General features: G+C 38.1%; 1 protein-coding gene across 2 annotated transcripts in view; it reads left to right on the plus strand.

The window, feature by feature from the left end:
• Window positions 1–25232, plus strand: part of ZNF407 (zinc finger protein 407) — a 420199-nt gene that overhangs the window by 141601 nt on the left and 253366 nt on the right. For both annotated transcript variants that reach the window (XM_082667537.1, XM_082667538.1), the window contains exon 4: window positions 12503–12577. In XM_082667537.1, coding sequence (XP_082523663.1) covers window positions 12503–12577 — 75 coding nt within the window. The remainder of the gene's footprint in view (window positions 1–12502; window positions 12578–25232) is intronic.

The following is a 25232-nucleotide window of genomic DNA, read 5'->3' on the forward strand; positions in this document are numbered from 1 at the left end:
TGATATGCTTGATGAATCATTAAATAAAGATTAAATTCTGTTCTATAAAATTTTATTATTAAATGCATTCTATTGTGTTCTAATTTTTTGTTTAATTATGTTCCTCAAAATATTTATCTTAACTATGTGTGAACCTTGATGTAAGATACAGATTACCCTTATCTGCACATTTCTCATGATGGTGTGTTCATGCCAAGTGAGTTCAAAAGTAGATTATATCATTCTGAGATCTCAGTTTTTGGCTCTTATTTATAAATAGCTCAAAAAACATTGGTTTGGGTAAACATATTGAATTGGTATGACTAGTTTCAATTCATTTTCACACAAATTGCAACTTGAATATTCTTGTTAGCCAAATAATATTTTGAAAGTAATACATTCAAAAGTCCCCCAACTCAAAATTGCCATTAAACCACAAGTGCCTTTACGAAGTCTTGGAAATAGTGCTTTTGGACAGTTTAGCACTTCACACGGGCTCCTTCTCTAATGGAAATTACCAAAGAATATTTCTTACTGAGTGTTAGATCATGTGTGAGGCTTTGAAGCAACTGCTGGCCCCTGTGGGCTCAGCCATTTCCAGTTTCCTCTCGGACAGGACAGGAACCAGGGAGTGGTCACCACCCGCTCCCTGACGTGCCTGAATTTCATGTTATTGTATTGTCAGTTTACACAAAATATCCCGGAAGAAATTTGAAGACAAATCACATGTAAAAATGGAAATCCCTTTTTCAGTGAATTTATTGATTGCTGTTTTACTCCTTGACATAAACACCCTCGTGTATTATAGCTCTTGCACATTTAATCAATAAAGACAATACCAGAATTATATGCTTGGATAGGAAGAGACTCTTAATTTATTAATAGCAATCATTTATTGAGACTTACTGCATTTCTTGCAGTATCTAGGTACTTTACTATAGGTTTCTATATACTGTTTTACAGAAATATTTCCATTGCTGTATTCAATTTCATTATACCCCAATTTCTTATTTGGAAAGTGAGGTCAGTAATGCCATATATCTGATAATCCTTGGCAAATGTTTATTACTCTATTTGACACGTAGTATTCACTCTCCAAAATGGTATACTTTCTTAGTTTTTATTTTTTACCCCTTGCATAGCCCTATGAGGAAATCTTCACATCCTAGAAGGAAGACCTGAGGATTCAGGGAGTCCCATGCACCGTGCAAAGCTCCAGTGCTTGTGCTAGGTCCTCTTCTTCCTCCTGTTCTAGGAGGAACCCTAGTCTTCATCATCACTGTAAAGTCAGCTGACAGTTCCTGAGGGCTCGCTTGCTCCTGGCACTCCCAGAAGCCCTGCCACACTTCCTGTCATGTCATGTCACAGCAGCCCTGGGGAGGAGAGGTGGTGTCCTCATCCGGTCACGGTATGGCTGGACTCAGCCCCAGGCTGCACTCTGGGCCTTGGACTGCACTTTTCCCTAGGGTGCTGCATGTATTCGGATTTCTGTTGACCGTATTAACAGTTTCCTTTCCCAGGATTATATCTAACAGTAACCGGAGCTCCCACCCTTGTTTGCCACCTTCAGAGGGGTTTAGGTAGCTCCAGGTAAAGGGCTCCTTGGGAAGGTTTTCAGTGCATATAGCTCACGTTCAGAGTCTTCTGTCTCACCTCTTCCTTCCTTCCTTCCTTCCTTGTCACACTGGGACCGTTTGAACATGTCTAACAGTGTTAATTTTTGCTTCCCCTTCTACGTATCATTTCACTGGTTATGGAAATCCTTATTCTGTAGTTTGTCACTAATACAGTTGTTTACTAAACTCATTGTATCTTTTTTCAAAATTTAGGTATCAGTGATTTCATTTTGCCTTATGTTTCATTGTTATGATCTGAACCAAGGTCAAGTTACTGTTAATTTCAGACCCTAGATTAGACCAGCTTTTTGCCTCTCCATTTCAGCATTTAAAAAATATCCTGCTTAACCCGTGTTGTTTCTTGAACTCAGAAATAAAATACACTTACATTATTTATTTCCTTACTTGTTTTGGCAGGAGACTTTTTAGTTAAAAAAGCAAACAAACTAATGCAGCAGACACCTGAAATAAGGCCTAATACCTTAATTATAATTTATAAGGTGAAGAGTGAAAGAACGATTTAGTGATCAAGTACGGTATATGGGCTCTGATCAGACAACCTGTGTTCAGATCACAGCTCTGCCATTCACTAGCTGTGCAACCTCAGAGGAGTTGCTTAAAGTAGATTAAGTTACTTAAAGTATATTTAAAGCTCCTCATGCTTTTCATCCATCAGTTAGGTTGTTTTAAGGGTTAACTAAGTTGGTAGATGTAAACACTCAGAACAGAGGTTGGCAATCTCCCTCTGTACAAACAAGCAAAACAAAAAAAATACCTGAATATGTGATTGCTTTCATTATTGTTAAGAATGTAGTTAATATTTGGAAGTCTACAATGTAATATTAAGGTTTTGGGGGTGTAATATTTATAGTTCTGACAATGCTAATAATTGCATTAATTGACAAGATCAGCTCTAGAAATAAGGAGTAGTAACTTGCTGAAGGTCTCCCCTTCCTCCTTTTTGTAGTGCAGGAAATGGTGTGTGAGTGTGTTTGTGTTTGTGCCACTACCTCATAGTTTTCTCAGAAGCCTGTTTCTGATTGCTCTCGCTAACATTTTGTAAAATCTAAAAGCTCACTGCTAGTTTTTGGACACAGAATGCTTACTCTCAGGAGACATGTGACACTTAGAAAAGTTTTTGTTTCTTGTGAATGAACAAAAATGTCCAAGTTTTGTTTCTCCATGGGGATTTTCAATAAACATAATAGCATTTATTTTCATGGAGAAGCAGAGCCATATAGGAAAATTAAAATTATAATTTTAAAGGATTCTTGGTAATTCTAAATTTTGGGATGTTGATAATTTGTTTTTGAAGGGAGTTTCTTTATGTAAAATTACAAGGATAAACATTTCAAATGTGGAAATAGTCGGTTCTATGTGGTGATTATAACCAAAAAAGGCAATAGCATTCTGAGAAATTATGCCTTAAGATACTTCAGAAACAATGGAAGACATACTTGGTCTGGCCTAGCAATGATTTGGTGAAAGAGTTTGAGAAATGTAGTTTTTAAGTATTATTTAATACCTGTTAACTTCTGAATTTGGAGTAAACAAATATCACGGAATTGTAGATTTTTCCTTTATTTGCAAGGTAAATTTTTGGACAGATTAGAATTCATTTGAACTTCAGGTTTTTCTGTGTTCCTGTAAGTTAATGTGCTCATTTATAGGTAAGATAAGTGGATGAGAAAAATTTTTCCATGAAGTCATGGTTGAACAGTGTAATTGGAAGCTGCTTTCAAATATGTTGACGATGATATATAATGTATTTTATTTTATGTATGCTTGGTGCTTCATTCAGTTCAGACAGGGAAGCATAAAGTGTTTATGAGCTAAGCTGCAGTAGGAACATACTTATAGGAAGATTGGGTGATGGCGGTATATAGGGTGAACTGTAATGGAGAGCATCTTGAAGCTATAGCACTTCAATAAAATGGTTTGGTCTAGCGTAATTATAGTAGAGAGAGAAGTACGGTCTTGAGAGGGAGCAGTTGTGAAGAAGCAGTTGATGACTTATAAACACGAGAATATGATTATTAAATTGGGAAGCTGGTACAGTTGGTAGAATTAGGGAGGTCTGGAGCAGCCCCTTAGTGAGGGAAAATCATGACTGAGTGTTGGATATGTTTTAAGGTATCAGCAATTCAGACAAGAAGAAGGGCCCTTGCAAAGGCCGTGGGTGGAGATGTCCGTCACTCAAAAAGAGGTTATGCACTGAAGCCCAGGAATTGAACTATACCTTTGAAATAAGACTGTATACGAATAAAAGTGTCACCATAAGAGGATGAGAGGAGGAACCAGAATCGACAACAGTGAGAAGCAGGAAGTGCTCAGAAATGGGTTAGAAGAACTCGCACCAGAAGCCAAGTTATTAGAGTTTAAGAAAGTAATAGTGAGCAGTACGTTTACACCTTAATGACTCACAGAAAAGAATTATCTGGATAGAAAGTTTTGCTTCTATGGATAAAATATGATTTGTTTACAGAAATGTATTTGTATACCACTTGAAAATATACTACAAAGTATTGTAGAATAATGAAAAGATATGATTGATTGTTACGACGAATGCTCATGTACCAAGTGTGGCCATTACAGTTGAGATCCTCTCTGTTTCCTTTCCTGCCTGCCATATGGTTATTTATTTGTGTTCGTTGATTTATTTCCTACCTTTGTATATTGAGAGGGCTTGGACCCAGTGATATTCCAAACAGCAGCTGTCATAGCTAGCATCTAGGTCTTGCCTTGTAAATACCACTCCTTACTCTAAGAAACCAGGGCTGATCCAGGTCTACAGCAGGGGAAGGACATGGTGAGCCTGGAACATCTTCTGCTAGAAAGTAAGGAAGAGCCTGAACGCTAAGAGGAGTGATGTCAAAAGGACATAGAAGCCAGCTTTAAGGGGCTTCCAGTGGCCAATTTGGGGATAGTATGAGAATTACAAAGCATAGTTATGATAATTGATTATGAAGCATGGCATAAAAGTGAAAATCCCAGAGTCCATTTAAAGTGCTCTTGAAAGAGAGCTAGAGAGAGCAGATGGGACAGACAAGGGCAAAATCCTGAGGTTCTTTATAGAAGAATGCCAGCTAATAAATGTCGAAGGCGTGATAGAATTAGAACACTGCCATCCTGCAGCACTCCTTGTAATCACTGAGATGGGTAAGCTTCGTCAGTGAGCCCCACAGCCGCTGGGAGCTGGTTGTTAGGAAGCAGGATATTCACACAGTGTCCGCTTCTAGCGGCCACGTGCATTCCTTGGCTCCTGGTCCAATTCTTCACCTTCCAGCTGAGCAGCATAGCATCTCTGTGACCCTGCCCTCAGAGTCATCCCCCTTTCTCTGCCTCCTTTCTTCTGTCTGCCTCTTACACTTCTAAGGACACAGATTACATTGAGTCCACCCAGATACTCCAGAATAGTTTTCTTATTTTAAAGCCAGCTGTTCAGTGACCGTAGTTCCATTTGCATGCCACGTAACCTAACAGGTTTCACGAGATGTGGAGGTGGACATCTTTCAGAAGCCATTGCTCTTGTGATGTAGAGTCAGTAGGAGAAATGCACACTTACTGCAATACTGAAAATCTATAATTCATCTCTCTTTTATACCGATACCATTAAATAATTGAAATTATTGTAAAACTATAGTATAAAAATAATCTATTCATTTAAGGACGTTTTCAGAGTGGTAATACCTTATTAATCATAAAACAGACATATCAAGCAAAATGGTAGCAATTTCTATATATTTTTAATAACAAGGGGCATTTGCTCCAAAAGTCAAATCACATTATAGATAATATATTTTTGTGTATCTAAAACTTGAATGATGACCGTGTAACAGCCACTGTGCCAAGTAATGCATTTTTATAACTTTCTGAGGTAAGTGTGATGATCACACTACAAATTAGGGAGCAGAGGATTCGTGTGATTTAAAGAATTGTGCAGGATCACCCATATGGTAAGTGGTAGACTCAGGATCTGATCTCAGTGCTGCTTGACTGCAAAACCTGTGCCTTATGAAGTGTGAGCCAGTCATTTTTATGTCCCAGTCTCAAAATTCCTCTGACTCTACGGCGGCATTTTCTAAATCCTGAAGACGCAGTTCTAGGAGATGTGCATAGATCTGCTCTGAGGAAGGTACTTAGTTGTGAGCAGGTGTAGAGAAAGTGGTCCAGTCCTCCTCCCTCGCTTGGTGCCCAGCGCTCACCAGCGCCGCCCTGACTTGAAGTCTGCAGTGTTTACTCCTCTGATCTGGGCCTGTCCAGTCTTATTCCATACCACCCCCCATCCCTACGTCTTTGGGTAACATCCCTGTTAACATTCTGCGGAACAGTCATCTGTAGGATATTTGGCAATGTTGAGAATCTGGATAAAATCTGAAGTTTTTGGCATGATTTATAAGACCCTTCACAATGAGAATTCTGCTTGTTTTCTTTGTTGTCTCAAATTTTCACTTAATTCTCTAGCAGTGTTTCTTGACCTTTCTCTGTTATTTTGTTCCAAACTGTACGTCCTGTTCCATGCGCCTGGAATCTGTGCCCACAAGCCAGTTTAACCATTCTGCTCCCAGACTTCGTTGGAACTTTTCTAGAAGCTCCTGCTGTTTGCTCTCTCCGTACCTGCTACCTCAGTCATTGCGCCTGACGCTGTTCTATCGTCGTTCATCCTTCTCCTGTCTGTTCCTTGGTTAGGTCTGAATGCTATTTATTTTTGGGTCCCTGGTGCTTGCTTATTAAAACATGTGAATCTTTTAATTAGTGTTTGAATTGAATCACACTGAATGGCATTGTAGTTCCTGTGAACATAGTGTTCCTATACAGATTCACAGAAGGGTAGGCATGCTCTTCCTGCTAACGTGGTGCCCAGTACTCGAGAGTCACTGGCCAGTGGGAATGAGGTAGAATATTGGGGGTGTTCATTATTTCTTGAACCTTCGAGCCTGGGGTGCTCAATCGCTAAAAGTGGCAAAGGTTTATATGAGGCTAAGAGTGTGTCAGGCACCAGGCATTAATCATGTAACCCTCACGACCACCATTCCATCTTATGTGAGAAGGAACCAAAGGCACCTCGTTAAATAACAGGTCTCAGTTTACAGAGAGAATTAATGGTGGCCCAGGGATGGAAACCCAGGGAGTTTATTTCCAGAGTTATACTCCTTAACTGTCAATACCATCTTGGCTCCATCTTACTTCAGAGGGAAGAAGGTTGGGTATCACCTGTGAGGTATTCTTCCCGAGTGTCTGCTGCATCTATATTAGCACCTGGAGGATTACTAGGAACCCTGAGTTCTGCACCTGGTAGGAAGGTGAGGGCCTTTTGTAGAGGCCAGAAGGGAAAGTGAAGGGATTGTGGTGGAGGAGTAGGTCCAAAGCGTGACTTGGTTACGCAAAGCTCAGAACGGTGGGCTCTTTTATAGGGCTGTCTCTGAAGTTCTGACAGCAGACACAGGATTATTGGTGATGCAGTTTTTGTGTAGATTTGCTTTCTTATGAGATTCTAGGATTTAGAATATATGTATAAACACTTTGAAAAAACCAAATATGAGTTTCTTTTAAAGATATATCAAAATTCAAAGTTTAGAGTTTTCACTCATTCAGGCCATTTTTTTCTCCAAGTTAGTTAAAATTTTTATTTTTACCATTCAAATTCAAAACTATCAAGAGGGACAAAACAGAACCTTGGGTTGCTGGACATTTGGATGTGTGTGATGGTCCATTATTCTTTGCTTGTTGCTATCGCTCAGTTGTGGAGTGCATTATTCTTTCCTGGCCCCAGCCGCCTTCTTGGGGATTAGTGTAAACAGAAATGGGTATCGAATTTACATCTCGGGTCAGTGGCTTTCACATAGGTAGGCACTGTTGTTTGACGTGGTAGACTTGTCAGATCTTTGCATCTTGATTTTCTAGGTAGTCTTGCTGCATCTGCTGAAATTTCATTTAAGTTGTTCTGCATATCAGTTAAGATGCTATCTGAACTGGCTCAAAGGAATGGAGGCTTTCAGAGTTGAAATCCTTAAACTATTTTTTTCTAGATGTAACTGTGTCACGGACACTATTCTAAAAATAGCAGTACTAATATTAGCTATTATTTATTAAGTTGTCTTTATCTGCTCCTTATGCCACATTGTGTTTATGTTGTTTTATTTAACTCTCACAAAACTCCTATGAAGTATTGCTTTCCTCATGTTTCAACTGAGGAAACTGCTACTCGGAGAGTGTTCTTAAAATTCTCAAAGTTACAGGAGCCGTAAATGGCAGAGCCCTGACAGGAGTCACCTGTTCTCACTTGTACTTGAAGTGCTACCAGGGGGACAAATGCTGCATGGTCAACCCAACCTGAGGAGTTAACCAGCCTTGACCAAGAACACGGCCACAAGCGTCTGCTTGCGAGGGCTTTGTTTCTTGTTCCTCAGGTAGCCTTGGCCGGCTAACCTTGCAGCTTGCTGTTGTTTTTTAAAATTTTCTGCTTCTTCAGCAGTGATGAAAAACTGTCAATTATATTCTTGTTTGGTCCATTCAGCTTTTCACTGTGTGGCCCCTGTGCTCTGACAAGCTGTTTGCGAGGTGTGTGGCACTGGTGTAGAGGGGGACCAGCTGGGAGAAATGGGTGGATTACTACAGATCCCTCATTAAGACTAAAAGGATAAGTGACTGTGCACGCATCATAGTCAGATAGTAATGAGTTCTTAGAAATTTTCTTTTAACTTATTGTGTTTAGATTTTAACTTCTTAGCAGCAAATGCACTTTCTTTCCTGTAACCTATAGTGCCTACATGGACCTGATCATCAGAAATTTTTGAGGAGTTGGATATTGTATCTTATAGGCCTGTCTTTCAGGAGCATCTGACCTTATTCGACAGATGAGGGAAACAAACAACATAAAAATTCAGGGAAGCTGCTGTTGCTGCTGCTGCTTCTCTTGCCTTGAGTTCAGGAGAAGCACAGCCTGTGCAAACCTGACTTTTGGCCCCTGAGTTGAGCACCCTGCCTTGCACTGTGTGAGGCGGGAGTGCAAGGGTGCTGTGGCTCTGGGTGTCTCCTGCTTTTCACATCCTGTTCTCTGTAGTCACGGTTTTGTATTGTATTTGCTTTCATAGGTGAGTCAGATAATCTTTCGTGACTCACAAGTGAAATAATTCTGCAGTGAGAAAATCTGAGGGGCTGAAGGAAGAGGTTTGTATTCTGTCTCCATATAGTGTAAGAAAAATTATTTTAAAATTAGGAGTTCAAATCTGAAATGTTTGTACTAAAAAGTAGAAATCTGTAGCTAGTTTGCAAATGCTACTGTTGTGTTGTTCTTTTGACACCAAAACCAGTTTCAAATGATGCTGTTTGAGGCAGTTATAGATACTTGGAAATCAATCATACTTTAAACAGCACTACTTTTTATTATTTCAAGGTGTTCCTTTAGATTGTTAGGCACTTGCCAGATGGATAGCTTTGGAGTATATATTTCTAGCGTGAATCTTGCCCTTGAACTCAAGACCAGTAGATTCAGCCTCCTGTTAGAGACCCGTCTTGGATGTCAGTGGGCTTCCTCATTGAACATGTCCTAAAATGATGTTCTCCTTCAGACCAGCTCAGTTTTTCCCGGGCTGAAATCTTTGATGTTGTCTTTGACTCCTCTCCTCCAGACTCCATGTGCAGTCCCTAGGGAAATGTTTGGTTCTAATCACAAATACGTGTCTAGAATTTGACCAGATCTCTTCTCTACCGCCGGCCCTCGGTCCAAAGCACTGTCACCTCTGCCTGGATTATTGCAAGGGCCAGTTAGTTCCTCCCTCTCTCTGTGTCCCCGCACCGCCCCCTTCCCCTGCCCCCGCAGTCTGTGCTAAACAGAACAGCTAGAGGACTCTATTAAAACGCGAGTCCCGCACATCTGTCCTCCGTTCAGACGCCTGCGACGCTTTCCTTCTCACTCAGTGCCAGCCCAGACTGTGTGGCCTAGGAGCTTGGTACCTCCCCCAGTGCCCGGCCACCACCTCGTCCCTCCTCGTCCCGTCCGCATTCCACTGCGGACGGCCCCACGGGCTCGTGCCCCAGGGCTCCGTGGCTGCCCTTCCTTCTGTGGCCTGCTGCCCCCTGCTTGGTGGAATACCCAGCTCGCCACTGCAGTCCTGAGCCACCCAAATGTAAAATGCTGATCCCCTGCTGAGGTTTCAGCTCTTCCTTATCTATTTTGTTTTTTCTCCCACCACTTTTCTTCACTCTTTAAGATGCTCTGTATTGTAGCTTTTGTTCTTGTCATCTGTTTCCCTCACTAGGTTTTACGGTTTCCGAGGCAGGGACTTCTCTTTGTTTGATCACCTGTGTACCACAGTTGCCTAGACCGTTCCTGTCTAGGGTAGGTCCTGCTTTTAGCATACGCATTAGCTTGTGTACACATGATTAGGGGAGTCTGTGCGGGAGCGTGGCAGGCTGAGTGCTGCTGCTTCGTCCTGATGAGAAGCCACAGGTTATAGAAGGGAGGCTCCGTGAAGACGCGACTTTAACCGTCTGATTTTGCATCCTACATGCAGAACCTGCCCATGGCTGGTACATAGTCACCAGTGAATGAATGGAAACAAGCAAAGTGTTAAGTCACGTGTGCTCATTGGGAGCAAGGCATTTCAGTTGTATAGCTTTTCAGATTCAGGATTATTTTTGTTTTATTTCTGGTGGTATCTAGATTATAAACTTTCCAAAACAACCATTATTATGTTAAAATATTAATACTCTTATGGTGGCAGTGAAGGATAGTCTCCGTTCAGTAAACACAAATTACTGGCAATCTTATTATCCATGGAGGTTGGGAAGTTTATTTTAGTCGGTCATGCTTGGCTTATATTGTTTCACTGCAGATGATGTTGAGACTTTTACACTACACATACTTCAGTTAGACCAAATTAAAAGAATTTATAGTTACTTTATGTCGGGTTTTGGATGAATAAATATTTTGCATTTGACTACAATTGAGCTGTGTTTTAGTATTGTAAATTCTTCCCCATAATAATAAAAAATTGTTATTCCTGTAGATAATTTAGTATTATAGACATCCAGCAGATTATGTCAGAATGTTAAATTATAAGAAGAAGCTTTCCTTCTCTGTGTACTTTAGTTTGTTCCCCTGTGCAGTGTAATATTTTTGTTTTACTTCTTAAACCTGAAACATTTTAATTAATAAAATTTTTGTCTTTTAAAAGCTACACTGTGGTTTCTAAGCTCAGATCTCTTAAATTATACTTGGTCATATAAATAAGCTGTGCTTTGCAACTCTGGGTTCTTAACCTTTGCTCTTTGCTATTAGCTTTATGTTTTTTTAATTATAGGAAAATAGAGGACAGTAGGGAAGTTATGACTTCAATGGACTGTTGTTATTGCTGTATTCTTTTTTAAGGAAATGAAAAATATTATTTATTTTGTTCAAATCAAACAGAAACAAATATAGAATATCTTATACTGTAATTTTTGTTAAGCACTTAACATCATCACAGTTTGATTCTTTGTATGTAATAATCATTTTTTCATTTTATGGATTGGTGGTATGATTGGTTATTTATAGTTGTAAAGCATGTGTTGTCCATAATTGTTACTCAGTGTAGAGAAAAGAATGAATGCTATTTTTAGTGTTATACAAATGCATTACTTGAATAATGGACTCAGTCATTAAAAAAATACAAACATATTATTTTAGCCTCAAAACTGAGGTTCCCTAATATTATATGAAAATAACCAAAATAGACCAGACATGAAAAGGAGCATTCACATTTTTGTCTTGGCTTTTGACACACGTCTCTTCCATAAGGCCACAGTACTTTATAGTCTTGTGTTGCCTGTTTGTGCAAACACGTCCAGATGAATTCAGTGTTTAATGGTAAGAATCTTATAACATGCCAATTTGATTTGTAGCCCTTCATATCATAGAATGCTAATTAAAATCATATTTTTGCACATGCCATGCCTTTCATGTATATATGCAAATAGATTCTGTTGCCTTTCAGCTATTAGTAACTTTATGAAGGACAGCTGTAATACGTAATTAACAAAAATGTTTGCAAGCCCCTTTTACACTTAAAGTTACAATAGTAAAATTTTTTTGCTTATCAAGAGAGCCATTTTAGTCTGATGCTTCTGAATGAGATCTAAATTGTTTTAAATACTCACACGACGTAATTAAATTGTGTTGTACTCTATATATGCAGAAGAATGGTGCACTATGCACTGGCTCCTGATTCCTGTCCATTTCATATCTATGTCAACAAAATTGAATTAAGTGATCTGATTTGTATGTAAAATAAGATAGCATGTCAGGTAATACTTTTTGCTTGTTTTAGTTATTGATACCTTCTGGGCACTTAAGTACATTTTTTTTTTTTTTTGCTTGTATTGCAGACATGGTAAACATATCATTTTTAAAAAACCTCTCCAAATAATTACCATGTTTTTAAGGAAGCTTCATGAAGGCTATTCATTTTCTCTTTTACAGTCCCTTAAATGTTTAATAAAATGACATTTCCTCAAACTCATTTCATGATTGCAGTGTGGGATCAACTAAGGGGCAGGGAATGTGATACTGAGGTGTTGCTTTATCTTTCTTACTAACTGACAGTGAAGACAGTGACTAGAGAACTAAAATCATTGGTTTGGTCCCTGTTCGTCTACTCAAGTGAGAAAATGAACCAGTGAATTTAAATGCAGCTATTTCTTCTGGTTTTCAGGTATTGCAGTATATTAATCTGTATGCAAGCTTTCTGCTTAGAATTTAGTGCCATTGTAATGTGCATTTTCATGTTATAGATATATATTCATGTTACATATATATATTTATATATAAAATCCATGTCTATTTTTTAAAAATTTAGTATGTATTTCTAGCAGAGAGTTAAGTTTTAGTTCTATAATAACTTTTTTTTTTTTTTTTTTTTTTTTAGGGTTGCTTTTGTAATGAAGAAACACCTAAATACTCATCTACTGGGAAAACATGGAGTTGGCACACCAAAAGAAAGGTAATTTTCATCCATTTTTAAAAAATTTAACTAATATAATTATGTTTTCATTTTAGATTTTGTTTAGTGGGGTGACTCCTAGAACTTTATCAAGTCAGTTTGTCATGTTCTACATTAGTGGTACTCTGTTGTTGAATATCATATTTTATGCCATTCTCCCATAAGAATTTTTTTTAACAACTTTATTGGAGTATAATTGCTTTACAGTGTTGTGTTAGTTTCTGCTGTATAACAAAGTGAATCATCTATATGCATACATATATCCCCATATTTCCTCCCTCTTGCGTCTCCCTCCCACCTTCCCTATCCCATCCCTCTAGGCGGTCACAAAGCACCTAGCTGATCTCCCTGTGCTATGCGGCTGCTTCCCACTAGCTATCTATTTTACATTTTGTAGTGTATATATGTCCATGCCATTCTCTCACTTCGTCCCAGCTTACCCTTCCCCCTCCCTGTGTCCTCAAGTCCGTTCTCTTCATCTGCGTCTTTTCCAATAAGAATTTAATGTTGCATTTTAATTGTAGAAAATTCAATCTAAGAATATTTGAAAAGATTTGAGGGATTTGAATTTGTGAAACAACCTTGAAACAGTAGAAGAGTTAAATTAGAGGGAATTGACCTCTGCAAATGCATCAGAATGAGCTAAAATAAATATGTAAAACCAAACTATTTTCATTTGAACTTTGTGTATTTTTATTTTGAGGTTTTAAAATAACATTTTTTGAATTCTTACTGTAGAATTAAACATTGCTGATGTTAAAAAAGAAATACATCTTGTGTCATCCTCCAAATAATACTACGGTTGCCATGTCATGAAAAATAACACTACAATTACTGTGTCATCAACTGCCAGGTTTTCTTTTTTCTTGCTACTGTATCATAATTAGCTTCATCACATAGACTTAATTATATTAGGTGAACTGAAATACAGCAATGTCAGCTACCAGGTGAGCCTGGCTACTTCTGAAACTCTAAATCTTTAAAATGTGCAGCTCCCTCAGCACTAGTGCAAGCACTCTCACCTCCTTCAAAGACCTGGTAGGTTTTCAGCTTTCCCCAAATCCTCCAAGATGGTATCTGAAATTCTGCAGACACTCCTAGACACTTTTGTTTTAAATACTATTTGAAAATGTCAGTCATGATGCAATTTATTCTATCATTCTATAGCCTAGGGCTTCTTCTGCCATGTTTGTAAATGTTTAATAAATTTTTAAAAAATTTAAAATACTCATCAATATGTTCTGTGTTTACAAGGAATTTAACTTGACTTTTCTATTGGTGGCATATTGTTTTTCTTTAGCATTTTAGTTTGGACATGACTACTGTGTCAGAATATTGGAATGTTACATATGCCTACTTTCTGCCTTTTGGTTTCTCATGCTTTTCTTTGTAACATTATATTTAACTTGAGACAAAATTTATGTGTTGAACAGATCCTGAATGCATTATTCTTGAAATTCAAAAGATTTTGTATTATTTAAATTGTAATTTGGAACCTGTCAAAGTTATATTTTGTAAGTATTTAAGAAACAAAACATTTGTAGTTATTGTGTTCTTGTTGCTTTCATTTGCATTATCTCATTAATCATTATATGACATTATCAGTGGTACATTGTTATTCTATTATAGAACTAAACACAGATTCAGGAATATACAACAATTTCTTCAATATCTCATCATTAATAAGTGTTGGAATTGTTATTTTCCTAATTCTGGTGCTCTTCTGTGTACTGATTATATTATCTCACGTTGAAATCTTTACATATAGGTACTTAGGGTGTTTTATTCACACAATAAATTTGAATGAAAACAATCTAGATCATATAATTAGTAAAAATAAAATGTTTCCCTACTATATAACTCGTATACATTTTGCACTCAAATGTATCATTTTTGCTTTTTATTTAGGAATTTTAAAAATTTGAGTATGTCTGTTCATATGGTTTCATATTAATGAAAAATTCAACATCTTAAACATATATTTATCCTCCAAGCACCTTAAAAACAGTAGATACCTCCTATATATGGTGCTAGGAGTTTGAAAATTCTTAGGTTTTTCCATTTTCCATTTACTTTTTCCTGTGCGTTCCAGGATAACTCTCTGTTGCTTTCACTCATTTCAGTCCCTAATACAAAAAGAGAGGCTAAAAAGAGGCAAGAGGAAGATTGCATGTCTTTTTTAGCCTTTGAGGTATGGTAAGCTTTTTCTGCAATTTTTACATGATTTTTGTCCTCAGAGGAGGAGATGAGTCTCAAATGGGGAAGTCCTCCTCATCTTCTGGGTTATTACCTTCTAAGTAGTCCAAGTGCAGGGTTCATCTACGTTCAGCATTCGACTGAATTGCTTTTCCTACCAAAAATTCTGTGTTTCAGAGGACCTCTTGTTTATGATATCTGTTTATAGATAGGGCATCCTCTCTTCCTGATAGAAATACTGAGTTGGAATACCAGGGCTTCAGCCGCAGCATAATTTCCCAGTAGACGTCCATAGCTGGAGAAGGCTAAGATTTAAGTAGCAAAATCTAGCACGGTAAATACGAAAGGCTCCTTCCTTCCAGCCACCTTCCTCCATTCCTTGGAGAGGGAATTGATGCCTTTTAACAGTCTTAGGAAACAAAGAAACTCTTTATCAGCATATTCAACCATCACTTTGGGCATAACTGTTCTCTAAATTAAGTTAAACATTTTTTTCTTACCTACTTAAAACATTAATGCCTTGGCCATAGTTTTGCAAGCTTGCTATATTTTAATTTCTCTAGGACAATATAATCAGTTTATTCTTTTTATGTTTTGAATTTGATTCTCCCCTCTTATGCATTGCATATTATAGCAAATAGTAATAGAAGTTAGCTAAATAGGCTGTGACAATTAAATTAATAATGCATTTTGTTTGCAAGTATTTAGGCCTTGTGCTTTGACTGATATATGCAAAAATGATAATTTATTACAAATAAATCATATTCTTGCACTATAGTTTGATGAACTAGTGAATTTTGTCAGCATGACTGTCATTAGCAACAGAAAAGTAGATAATTTCAAATATATATTTTTTGACTCTGTGAACACCTGAAGTGATGGCTTGTGTAAGAACATACTTTTTTGTCCCTAAATTTGCATGAACTTATTTTAAGGTAGTATATTACTATATTTTAGAAGTCTTGTACACTTATATATAAACAACTAAATATAGCCACATTCAGTTCACATTCCAAAATGATAAACTCCAATTAATTTGCAAGTTCATTCTAAAGTATTCCTTATTTTAAGTAAGTAATTCTCTTTATAATATAGTTAGCCAAAGTAGCTTTCTGACTCTCTGAAATCTCTAATAGAAATCTAGAAAACGAGCTTATCCACAATTATCACAATTGAAACAGCCATAATAAGTATATCTTATGTGAAAGCCAGGTGCATATTACAATAGAAAGAGATAGCATTTGTAGTTCAGTGCTTGGAAATCAGCTGGGCTTTGAATGACTGTGTAAACAGGAGGAGGGGGAAATGATTCACTCAGAATTTCTGATCTGATACATTGCTTTTGTGGTGTCTGGGACAATATCAGGAAATGTCTATACTGGCAGTATCTATGGAAGGCTGATGTGCTCCCCAAGCCAGTTTTACCAGTAAAGGATTTTAAGTTGGATGTGTATATCTGAGAATCTAAGAGCTAAATAATGTACCTAGTTTTTCAAGTTATTAATGAATATCCAGATTAAAACCGTAGTATTTTTTCAATGAAGCAATTTTTGCAGGAGTCTGTGAATATTCTAAGTCTCAGATTGTGCCCTATTGTCAACCTAGCTGTGGGGTATCTTCAGGCCCCTGGGGGCAGGCTCAGGGCTGGCCAGTGAATTTGTTCAAGTGAATGGGTTTCCCCCAGGCCTTCTTCAGATTCCTGAGCCCTGATGTTTTTGTTGGCTTCTCTCCTTTATCAGACATTTGTCACTTGTGATTGGGCATCTTACTTTTAACAGTATCTTTGAACTTATTGATAATAAAATCTTTTCCCCTCATTTTTACATATACCAGATATTATGTAGTCTGAGTGTGGGATAGAAATACTGGCAGCCCTGACAGTGGTTCTAATTTGTTATGAGCAATTGCTATAGGACAGGATGTTGTGTAAGTCTTTTGGAATCTATCTCATCTCCTTTCTCAAAAACTTTTTTTTTTGAGCAGTATGCGGGCCTCTCACTGTTGTGGCCTCTCCCGTTGCGGAGCACAGGCTCCGGACACGCAGACTCAGCGGCCGTGGCTCACGGGCCCAGCCGCTCTGCGGCACGTGGGATCTTCCTGGACTGGGGCACAAACCCGTGTCCCCTGCATCAGCAGGCAGACTCTCTACCACTGCGCCACCAGGGAAGCCCAAGAACTTTTTTATTTATATGGTAAAAATTGTGTGAAGGCATCATCATTGTTTTCTGTCTCTCAGTTTAGATGTAAGCCTCACCCTTTTTCTTTCTCTTTCTTTCTCTTTCTTTCTCTCTTTCTTTCTTTCTTTCTTTCTTTCTTTCTTTCTTTCTTTCTTTCTTTCTTTCTTTCTTTCTTTCTTTCTTTCCTTCCTTCCTTCCTTCCTTCCTTCCTTCCTTCCTTCCTTCTTTCTTTTCTTTCTTTCTTCCTTCCTTCCTTTCTCTCTCTCTCTCTCTCTCTCTCTCTCTCTCTCCCCCTCTCTCTCTCCCCCCCCTTCCTTCCTTCCTTTCTTTCTTTCACATCTTTATTGGAGTATAGTTACTTTACAATGGTGTGTTACTTTCTGCTTCATAACAAAGTGAATCAGCTACACATATACATACTGAAGCATGAGAATGTCATCCGAAACCCAAACATTTCCTGGGAAAAGCATATATACGTGTACATGCACAGTTGTTATTGAAGCTTTGCCAGTGATACTTTGGGTTCATTAGAAACTTAGGTTACTTTTAATTGAGAGAATAATACATTTTTTAAAAACTCTGAATTACATACATTTAGGTAGACTCAAATTTTTCCTATTAGAAGAGATTATATTCATAATGTGAGGTCAGCTCCTGCTGTTGTCACTTGATTGTCCATTTTAGATAAGTAACTTGCCTTTTGGCTAAGTTGTTATTGCTTATATTTTCTTTTATTAAAGGATCAACCATTTTCCTTAATATTTGTTCCATGTGAATTTCTGTAAGGTAAATTCTGTTTTCTATTTTATCATTGAAACAGGTAGCTTATTCTCATGGATGCATTGAGATATTTCATTCCGTGTTGAGTGTCCTCGTCTCTGAAGAGTGTTCTTTATAACACTTGTCAGTCACGTTGTGTTTTCTGGCTCAGGTCTGCTGTCCCGTCACCACTGCTTATTGCTTTTCGCTTATCGGTTTCCCCTCTCAGTTCTTCTCTTAATCAATGGCTAGTGCTTTTTTTTCTTTAATGAGGCCCAATTTTGGGGAAAAAAAAGTGTCTATGGGCTCCCTTCTGCTTTAAAAAATATTTATATAAGAAGTGACTCTGTTGAGCCAAAATGGAGGAGAAACATTTCAATTCATTCTATCTCGGATTGCTTATTTTAATGAGTGGGAGGTTGTTATATTTCAGTGACTTACTATTGCTTTTGCGTGAGCTTAGGACTCCCTTTCTGCCATCTTCTCCCATTTCTCCATCTGTAGACAGCATCTAGTATATAAATAGTATCCTATGATCATTTGACATCATTTTATTATAAGAAAGTTGGATTGAATAGACAGCCCTGCTAAATAATTATTTCTATGTGGAATGATAGAAGTCACATCACTCATGTAAAGCCAAGGTTGTTATTTTTAGAAAACTCCCTTCTATATTTTACTGACTTAATCTGACCACTTATTAAGGTACATAAGGAGATAGTATATATTTTCCACTGAAGTTATCTTGTTAGCATTTGGGTAGTATTTCTAAATTAAATGGATAATTAGGATGTTCTATGGTTGCTTTATGACAAATGTTTTCTTACTGAAATGGGTATATTCTAATTCTTACTTTATAAATTTTCCAGGTGAAAGTTAGCAAAAGTTAGCATCATTGGTGAGAATATCAGGATCTCAGCTCCTCATTTGTTTGTTGAAGTTTCCAACTTACTTTTTGGGGAGGTGTTTGGACCTAGTTACAAATGGTTCTCATGACTCATCTCTGAGGGGATAGAAAACCCGCTTTTCACGCTCATAACTTCATTGGGGCCCTCAGTTTCCACGAAGCAACGGTAGCCCTGCTCCTACTTCAGTTGCGTAGTGCAAAGCTATGTGGAATATCTGGATGCTGTATATTTGTCCTATAATTTAGTTTGCTGTTCTGAATAAATATTCTTTCTACTCATTTCTCAATGTGCTTTCAGTTTTACCCTTCAATCAGTCCCATCCCTAGAGAGCTGCTTTCCTTTGCCCCCATTGGTTTTGTTTTCTTCCTCCAATAACATTTTGACTGATTTTGTACTTAGTTTTTATGATAATGACTTAAATTTCAGAATGTTTTAAGAAGTAACCTTATAAAATGCATGTCTTTATTGTAAAGATCGTGCTCAGGGGCGCAGCTCCTGAACACATGTCATATTTTCCTGGTGAGATCCTGGGGGTGGGGGGGCAGTGTCTTTCTGGTCTCTCTTCCAGGAAAAGTTGTGCCTTTCTGAAACAACTTGTCATTTTGGTCTTAAGTACTAGCAAATCGTGAGTATAATTGAGTTTTCTTCTTCATGTTTACTGCTGGGAAGCTCAGTGCCAAAATTGTAATTCATCTCTAGAAATCAGGATGGACTTCATGGAATGCATTTTATTTACTACTGTTATTTCTAGTTTCATCCTTTTTTCCCTTATGGGAAATTCCCATTTTATGTGAGTGGTATATTTTAACAACCTCACATAAATCACAGCTCACATAATTCAAGGGAAGTTTTGCAATGAGAATTTTTGTGGAGTAGGGTCAGTATTTGTCTGGGAGGACATGTGTCTCCAGCCCTGTGGTTTGGGGGCATTGTGTCGAGCAGTGTGCAGCCCTGTTACGAGACATGTTTTTAATTGTCCTTGCCCTGTTGTATGAAAATTTAGTGCACTTTAATGGTGCTTTTTATTTTTTGAGATTATCTTATTTTGAGGAATGCTTGCTCCTAAAGTGTGCTGAGCAGACATGGTGTGTAGTCCCCAGCCAAAGAAGGGAGGGTTGCTTAACTTTTATAGCAGGGTCCTTGCTCTCTGCTCCATCAGAAGTAACTGCTGCTCTTAGCGCATCACAGTTGTGCTGATAAAATTCCATGTTTACTACTCTAGGGGAGATTTTCATGTTAGCAGTAGGGAAAGTCTAAGTGTTAGAAGTATGTGTGTGTTACAGAAATGTAAGATTGTTTTCTTAAACATTTTAAAATTTTAAGCTAGTATTTTATTGAGCGTTCATCTCTGTGTGTTTTATTCCTGGGCATTTAAATAGACACGGATATTATATGATTCTTGTTCTTTAGAAGATATTGTAGGTTATGCAGTTATCCATAACATGTGAAAAGAAAAGCTACACAATGATACAAAAGAAAGTTTTAGAAGCGGGAACAATTAATCTTGCTTAAGAGGTATTATGGGGGATGCTAATGAAGACATCTAATTTATTCATTAATTTATTCTCCCAATAAACATTCACTACATCTGCTATTTACAATTACTGCTGTGTTCCAAAACTGAAATGGCATGTCGTGTTTGAAGATGATACACCCTCCGTTCTCACGCCCCTTCAATTTAGGGTTGATGGACTGAGGCTAAGGATAGAGGGATAATACGCACATACAGGAAAAGGAGAATTTTATTAGGAGGCGCTGACAAAAATACAGTAGGGTGCTATTCCAGAGAGTGTCTGGGCCGGGTGTTGCTTTAGGATGAGTGCTCAGGAAAGACCTTTCTGAAGGGGTGCATTTTAAGTGAAGCGTAGATTCGGAGCCCTCCCAGCAGAGAGCACAGTCAGAGGCCTCCGGTGAGGCGTGCGCGAGCTTGGTGAGTCCTGCCCCACTGCGCCCTGGGGCTGGGGGAGGGCAGAGGGGGAGATGAAGAGCTAAGACCCCAGCTGTGCGCTGTTTAGGAAACGGTCACCCGTGGCAGTGTTTCCTTTAGCGGGATCGTGGGGCGGGTGAGGGTGGGCCTGGGCAACTGAGTCGGAATCCGGCTGGGAAAGAGCCTTGAATGCTGTGCCGGCTTTACCTCTTACTCTGTACAGAAGAGGAAGCCAGCAAGCCGTCAGTGGAGTTCAGCCCCGGCCGGGACAGTGTGGGCAAGTGGGTTAGCCGGTCACAGCGGCATTTCCTGGAGACCCTCACCGGCTCTCCCTGCCTCGCCTGCTCCCTCTCTCCCTCAGTGCCAGTCACCTTGCCTGATTCAGTTGCGGAGCTTGCCTGCAAATAAGCCGTTTAGGCATTGGTTTTACAGGCAGACCTTGTTTTATTGTGCTTTGCAAATATTGTACTTTTTACAGATCGAAGGTTTGTTCCAACCCTGCATCAAGCAAGCCCATCAGCTCCATTTTCCCAGCAACATTTGCTCACTTCCTGTCTCTTTGTCACATTTGGTAATTCTCACAAGATTTCAAACTTTTTATTATTATTATATTTGTTATGGTGACCTCTGATCAGTGATCTTTGATGCTCTCACTACGACTCTGAAGGCTCAGATGATGGTTAGCATTTTTTAGCAATAAAGTATTCTTAATTAAGGTATGAATATTGTTTTTTAAGACATGATGCTATTGCACACTTAACAGACTACAATATAGTGTAAAGGTAACTTTTATATGCACTGGGAAACCGAAAAATTCATGCTACTGGCTTTTCTGTGACACTTGGCTTTAGTGTGGTGGTTGGGAACTGAACCTGCAGTGTCTACGAGGTCTGCCTGTATTTTGTTAGACACATTCTGTTCCCAACTGCGTAACGTATTTCTTCCTTTCTCTATACTTTTGTTCTTCCTATTCCTCATTACACTCCTACTACATTCCATCTTTCCTGGTTATCATTCCAAATCATTATTTTATTTCAAGCTTCAGTCTGAGTTTCTTCCTTGTGTATTCCATCTCTAAATGATTTTGCTTTTTTCATCATATTCCTATGGAACCTTGGTGAATAAAGTATATATATTTCTCTCTCCATCTCCCAAAGTGGAAACCCAAAAGGCTATAATGATACTGTATATGTTATAATGATTTAATCTAGTACTAGCTCATTGAATTATTAGACCAGAAATGTATGGTTTAGTACTGATAACCTTTATTAAAATGACATCTGTTTTGTTCTATTGCCTCCTCTTTCATTCCTATATAGAAATAAAAGTGAATTCTGTGGAGATAGTGAACTATACCTTTTCTGCTATGAATGTTCTAATTGCTTTTGCATGTGATAATACATTGTTGTTTAATGTCACAAGTTAATTTTTTAAGGGTTTTGTTTTTTTTCTGCTACCATTTAGTAGTTCAGTCAGATCTTGGATATAAGAATATCTGCCGTTTTAACCCTTTTTGAAGTCAGTGAATAAGTGATCCCAAATATGATCAATCAGATATGTTAAATGTTCAGAATATAGGTGTTTTCCCTTGGCAGGCATCTAGAATATTTTTGGTTATTCTCTCCTTTTATTTCACTTAAATTGCTTTTAGAACACTGGGGCTTATGCATCTGGACTCTGATTAAAATATGCCTTAAGCTCTTATCCTTAATTCCCCATCAGTGCCAGAATTAAAGAGAACAAAGACCTATATGTTCACTGCAGCCTTCAATTAGGCCTAATTACCAACTTTCATACAGTTTCATTATACAGTACTGACTTCTTGTGAGATGTTCTTTATATTCATGATGTCTTGGTAGTTGCTTATAAAAGTGCAAGTTTAAATTTTTTCCTGAGGAATTTTCAGGAAACTTACAACCTTTCTGAAGTAATTTTTGTAAAGTTGGATCAAAGCAATATGATGATCCATTTTAACAGATGAAAAACAAGATGTTTACATTTCATTATGCCACAGAACTCTGATAGGAAAACTCAAGGGTTTACACAGGGTATTCTCCAAGATATCTCCTCCCACCCCCAGTTCGTAGTCCTTGGGTCACTTGAATAATCCACTGTGAGCTTCAAACAAAGGGCTTCTCCACCAACCCTGTGCTGCTCTCGCCCTCGTACTCAGAGAAAACAAGCAGGCATTGATGTTCTGTAAGAGACTGGCCGATCTTGTAGTAGTCCTGATGTTCCACAGAATGACTGTCTTCTGCTGCTGCAGGTCCTTCATTCCCTTTCAAAAGAATCATGATGTCATTTGATACGTTCTAAGATATTAGCACCTCCTAAGGTTGAATCATATGAAATTAACACTTAGGTTAAAAACCATCAAATATTGGCAATTTCATTTGAGTCAAACCTAATTCTATTTAGAACTGTTTCTAGCATATGATGTCAATATAGAGATCTGCTTTTCAGTGAAGTAATCATTTCCATTGAGTTTTAAAATCTTCTTTTTTTTTAAATTTTATTTATTTATTTTTGGCTGCGTTGGGTCTCCATTGCTGTGCGTGGGCTTTCTCTAGTTGCGGCGAGCGGGGGCTACTCTTCATTGTGGTGCGCAGGCTTCTCATTGCAGTGGTTTCTCTTGTTGCGGAGCACGGGCTCTAGGTGTGCGGGCTTCAGTAGTTGTGGCTCATGGACTTAGTTGCTCCGCGGCATGTGGGATCTTCCTGGACCAGGGATCGAACCCGTGTCCCCTGCATTGGCAGGCAGATTCTTAACCACTGCGCCACCAGGGAAGCCCCTCCACTGAGTTTTAATGTAATCCAGTTCTTGCTTTTTTTTATAGACAGTGATTCCCTAGACATAGTGTGGTGCAGTAAGTATGATACAGAAATTGGGTCAGGATAACAGGAAAGCTGTCTCAGCAGACTTTTTTTTTTACTGTTTCCACTCAGTGTCCACTGAAAGCCATGTCTGCAGGTCTTCTAGGTCTGTGTCAGCTGCAATTTCAAGGCCCAGGTTTTGTCTCACTGTGAAAATCCTTCCCTGGATTTCCGTTCTATGTAATCGCTTCTTACTACTAAGAGGACTGATGTACGACTTAGCACTTTCCATTTGGATTCTCTTTTTTGTTTAAAACACAGTGGGTGTATGCCGTGGGTCCACACGAGATAATTTCTTGAGGGTGTGGTTGGCAACTTTCCTTCTCTGTCTCAGCTTTTTCAAAGGTGACTGACATTCAGTGAATGTTGATAGATTTAAGATACTAAAGTCCTCATTGAAGTTTTTCTTTTTCAGGATGGACTTTTTCTTAGCTGGTCTAACATATGATTTATAGTCACATTTCTAAAAAGGCAGTGCAAACTAGTGTAGTTGTATGTAACTGTCGATGTCCTGTCTCTTAATGGAGTCAACCTCAAGTGCATTCTTCCTGAGTCACTGTAGCTTTATCACTTTCTCCTGGGAGGCCCAGGACACATGTTCTCATTTTTCAGGGTTATGGTGACATGGACATGAATTTATAGTTATACAAGTACAAAAAACATCATACTATAGATAAACACAGCATCTTATAATTTTAAAAATGCTTACTTTTAGATAAAAACATGTTAAAGAAATTTTTAGTTGCTAAGGTCTAAACAATATCTGTGTCTCCTTTTTCATGCTAATCTGGTGGAGAAAAGGATTATGGGAAACAGCAGATTCAGCGGAACATATATATAATGAAGTTTTTATTTAAATTATACCCAAATTTTCTTTCAAGTTAATTAAAACAATAATTTTCCCTTTCCTTCTCACAGTGTATTATAATATGGAGAATGTCTTTTTCTCATTTCACATTGATAATTACATAATATGGATATGCCATATATTTTTGGCAACTAGAAAGTGGCAGTCTTGTTGCTGGATATCAGGTCTTTAAAATTTTATACGCTTTCCTTTTTCTAAAAAAATATTGTTTGTATGATAATCATGTCTTGAAGATCAGGAAAATTTTTAACAAGAGAACTAGCCCAATGCTTATCATTTATTAGTACTCATAGTAATAGCAGTATATGAACATATTCAAAGTCTCAGTGAATTTCTGAGTTTTCTCTTTTTAATAAACAGGGAAAAAAACCTTACATAGAACACTGCTGTGTAAAACCAGTAAAAACCAAGTGCTCTGTCTGAAGCTGCAAGGGGGGCTGGGCCAAAGACCATGTCAGTGGTGGGGCCCCTTCTCTGCATCTCAGAGAAGCTGTGGCTTCCTCATCAGATTAAACAGAATCTCTTTATACGTCGAGCTCTTTTACTTGTATAGTAAGCCATTGACTTCTGCAGCTTTAGCATTTATAATACTGTTGATCCCTAAGTGATGAGACATAATGTAAATTTCTGTGGAAATTCCAGTTTGAATCTGATGTGCTCAGGTGCCGCTGAGTCTGAGCCCTTGACTTAGCTGGTGTTAGATCTCAGTACAGCTTTATTTACTGTGCTCTGCTTGTCATAGGTATCTGTGCCTCTGAAGAAGTGATTAAAACCAAAAGTCTAAACAGATCCAACTGCTGGAGTTGATGAAAATAAAGAAAGAATGAAAACAATGTAAGAGTGTAATCATTCTTAGCTAGAGATGTAAGGTTGGGATAAATTAAAATCCTGGAAGGTAATGTTCTTGTTTTCAAGTTCAGTAGTAAATTCATAGATATTCATTATAT

The sequence above is a fragment of the Grampus griseus genome, assembly GCF_964374135.1.
Source record: "Grampus griseus genome assembly, chromosome: 12".
Taxonomy (NCBI): domain Eukaryota; kingdom Metazoa; phylum Chordata; class Mammalia; order Artiodactyla; family Delphinidae; genus Grampus; species Grampus griseus.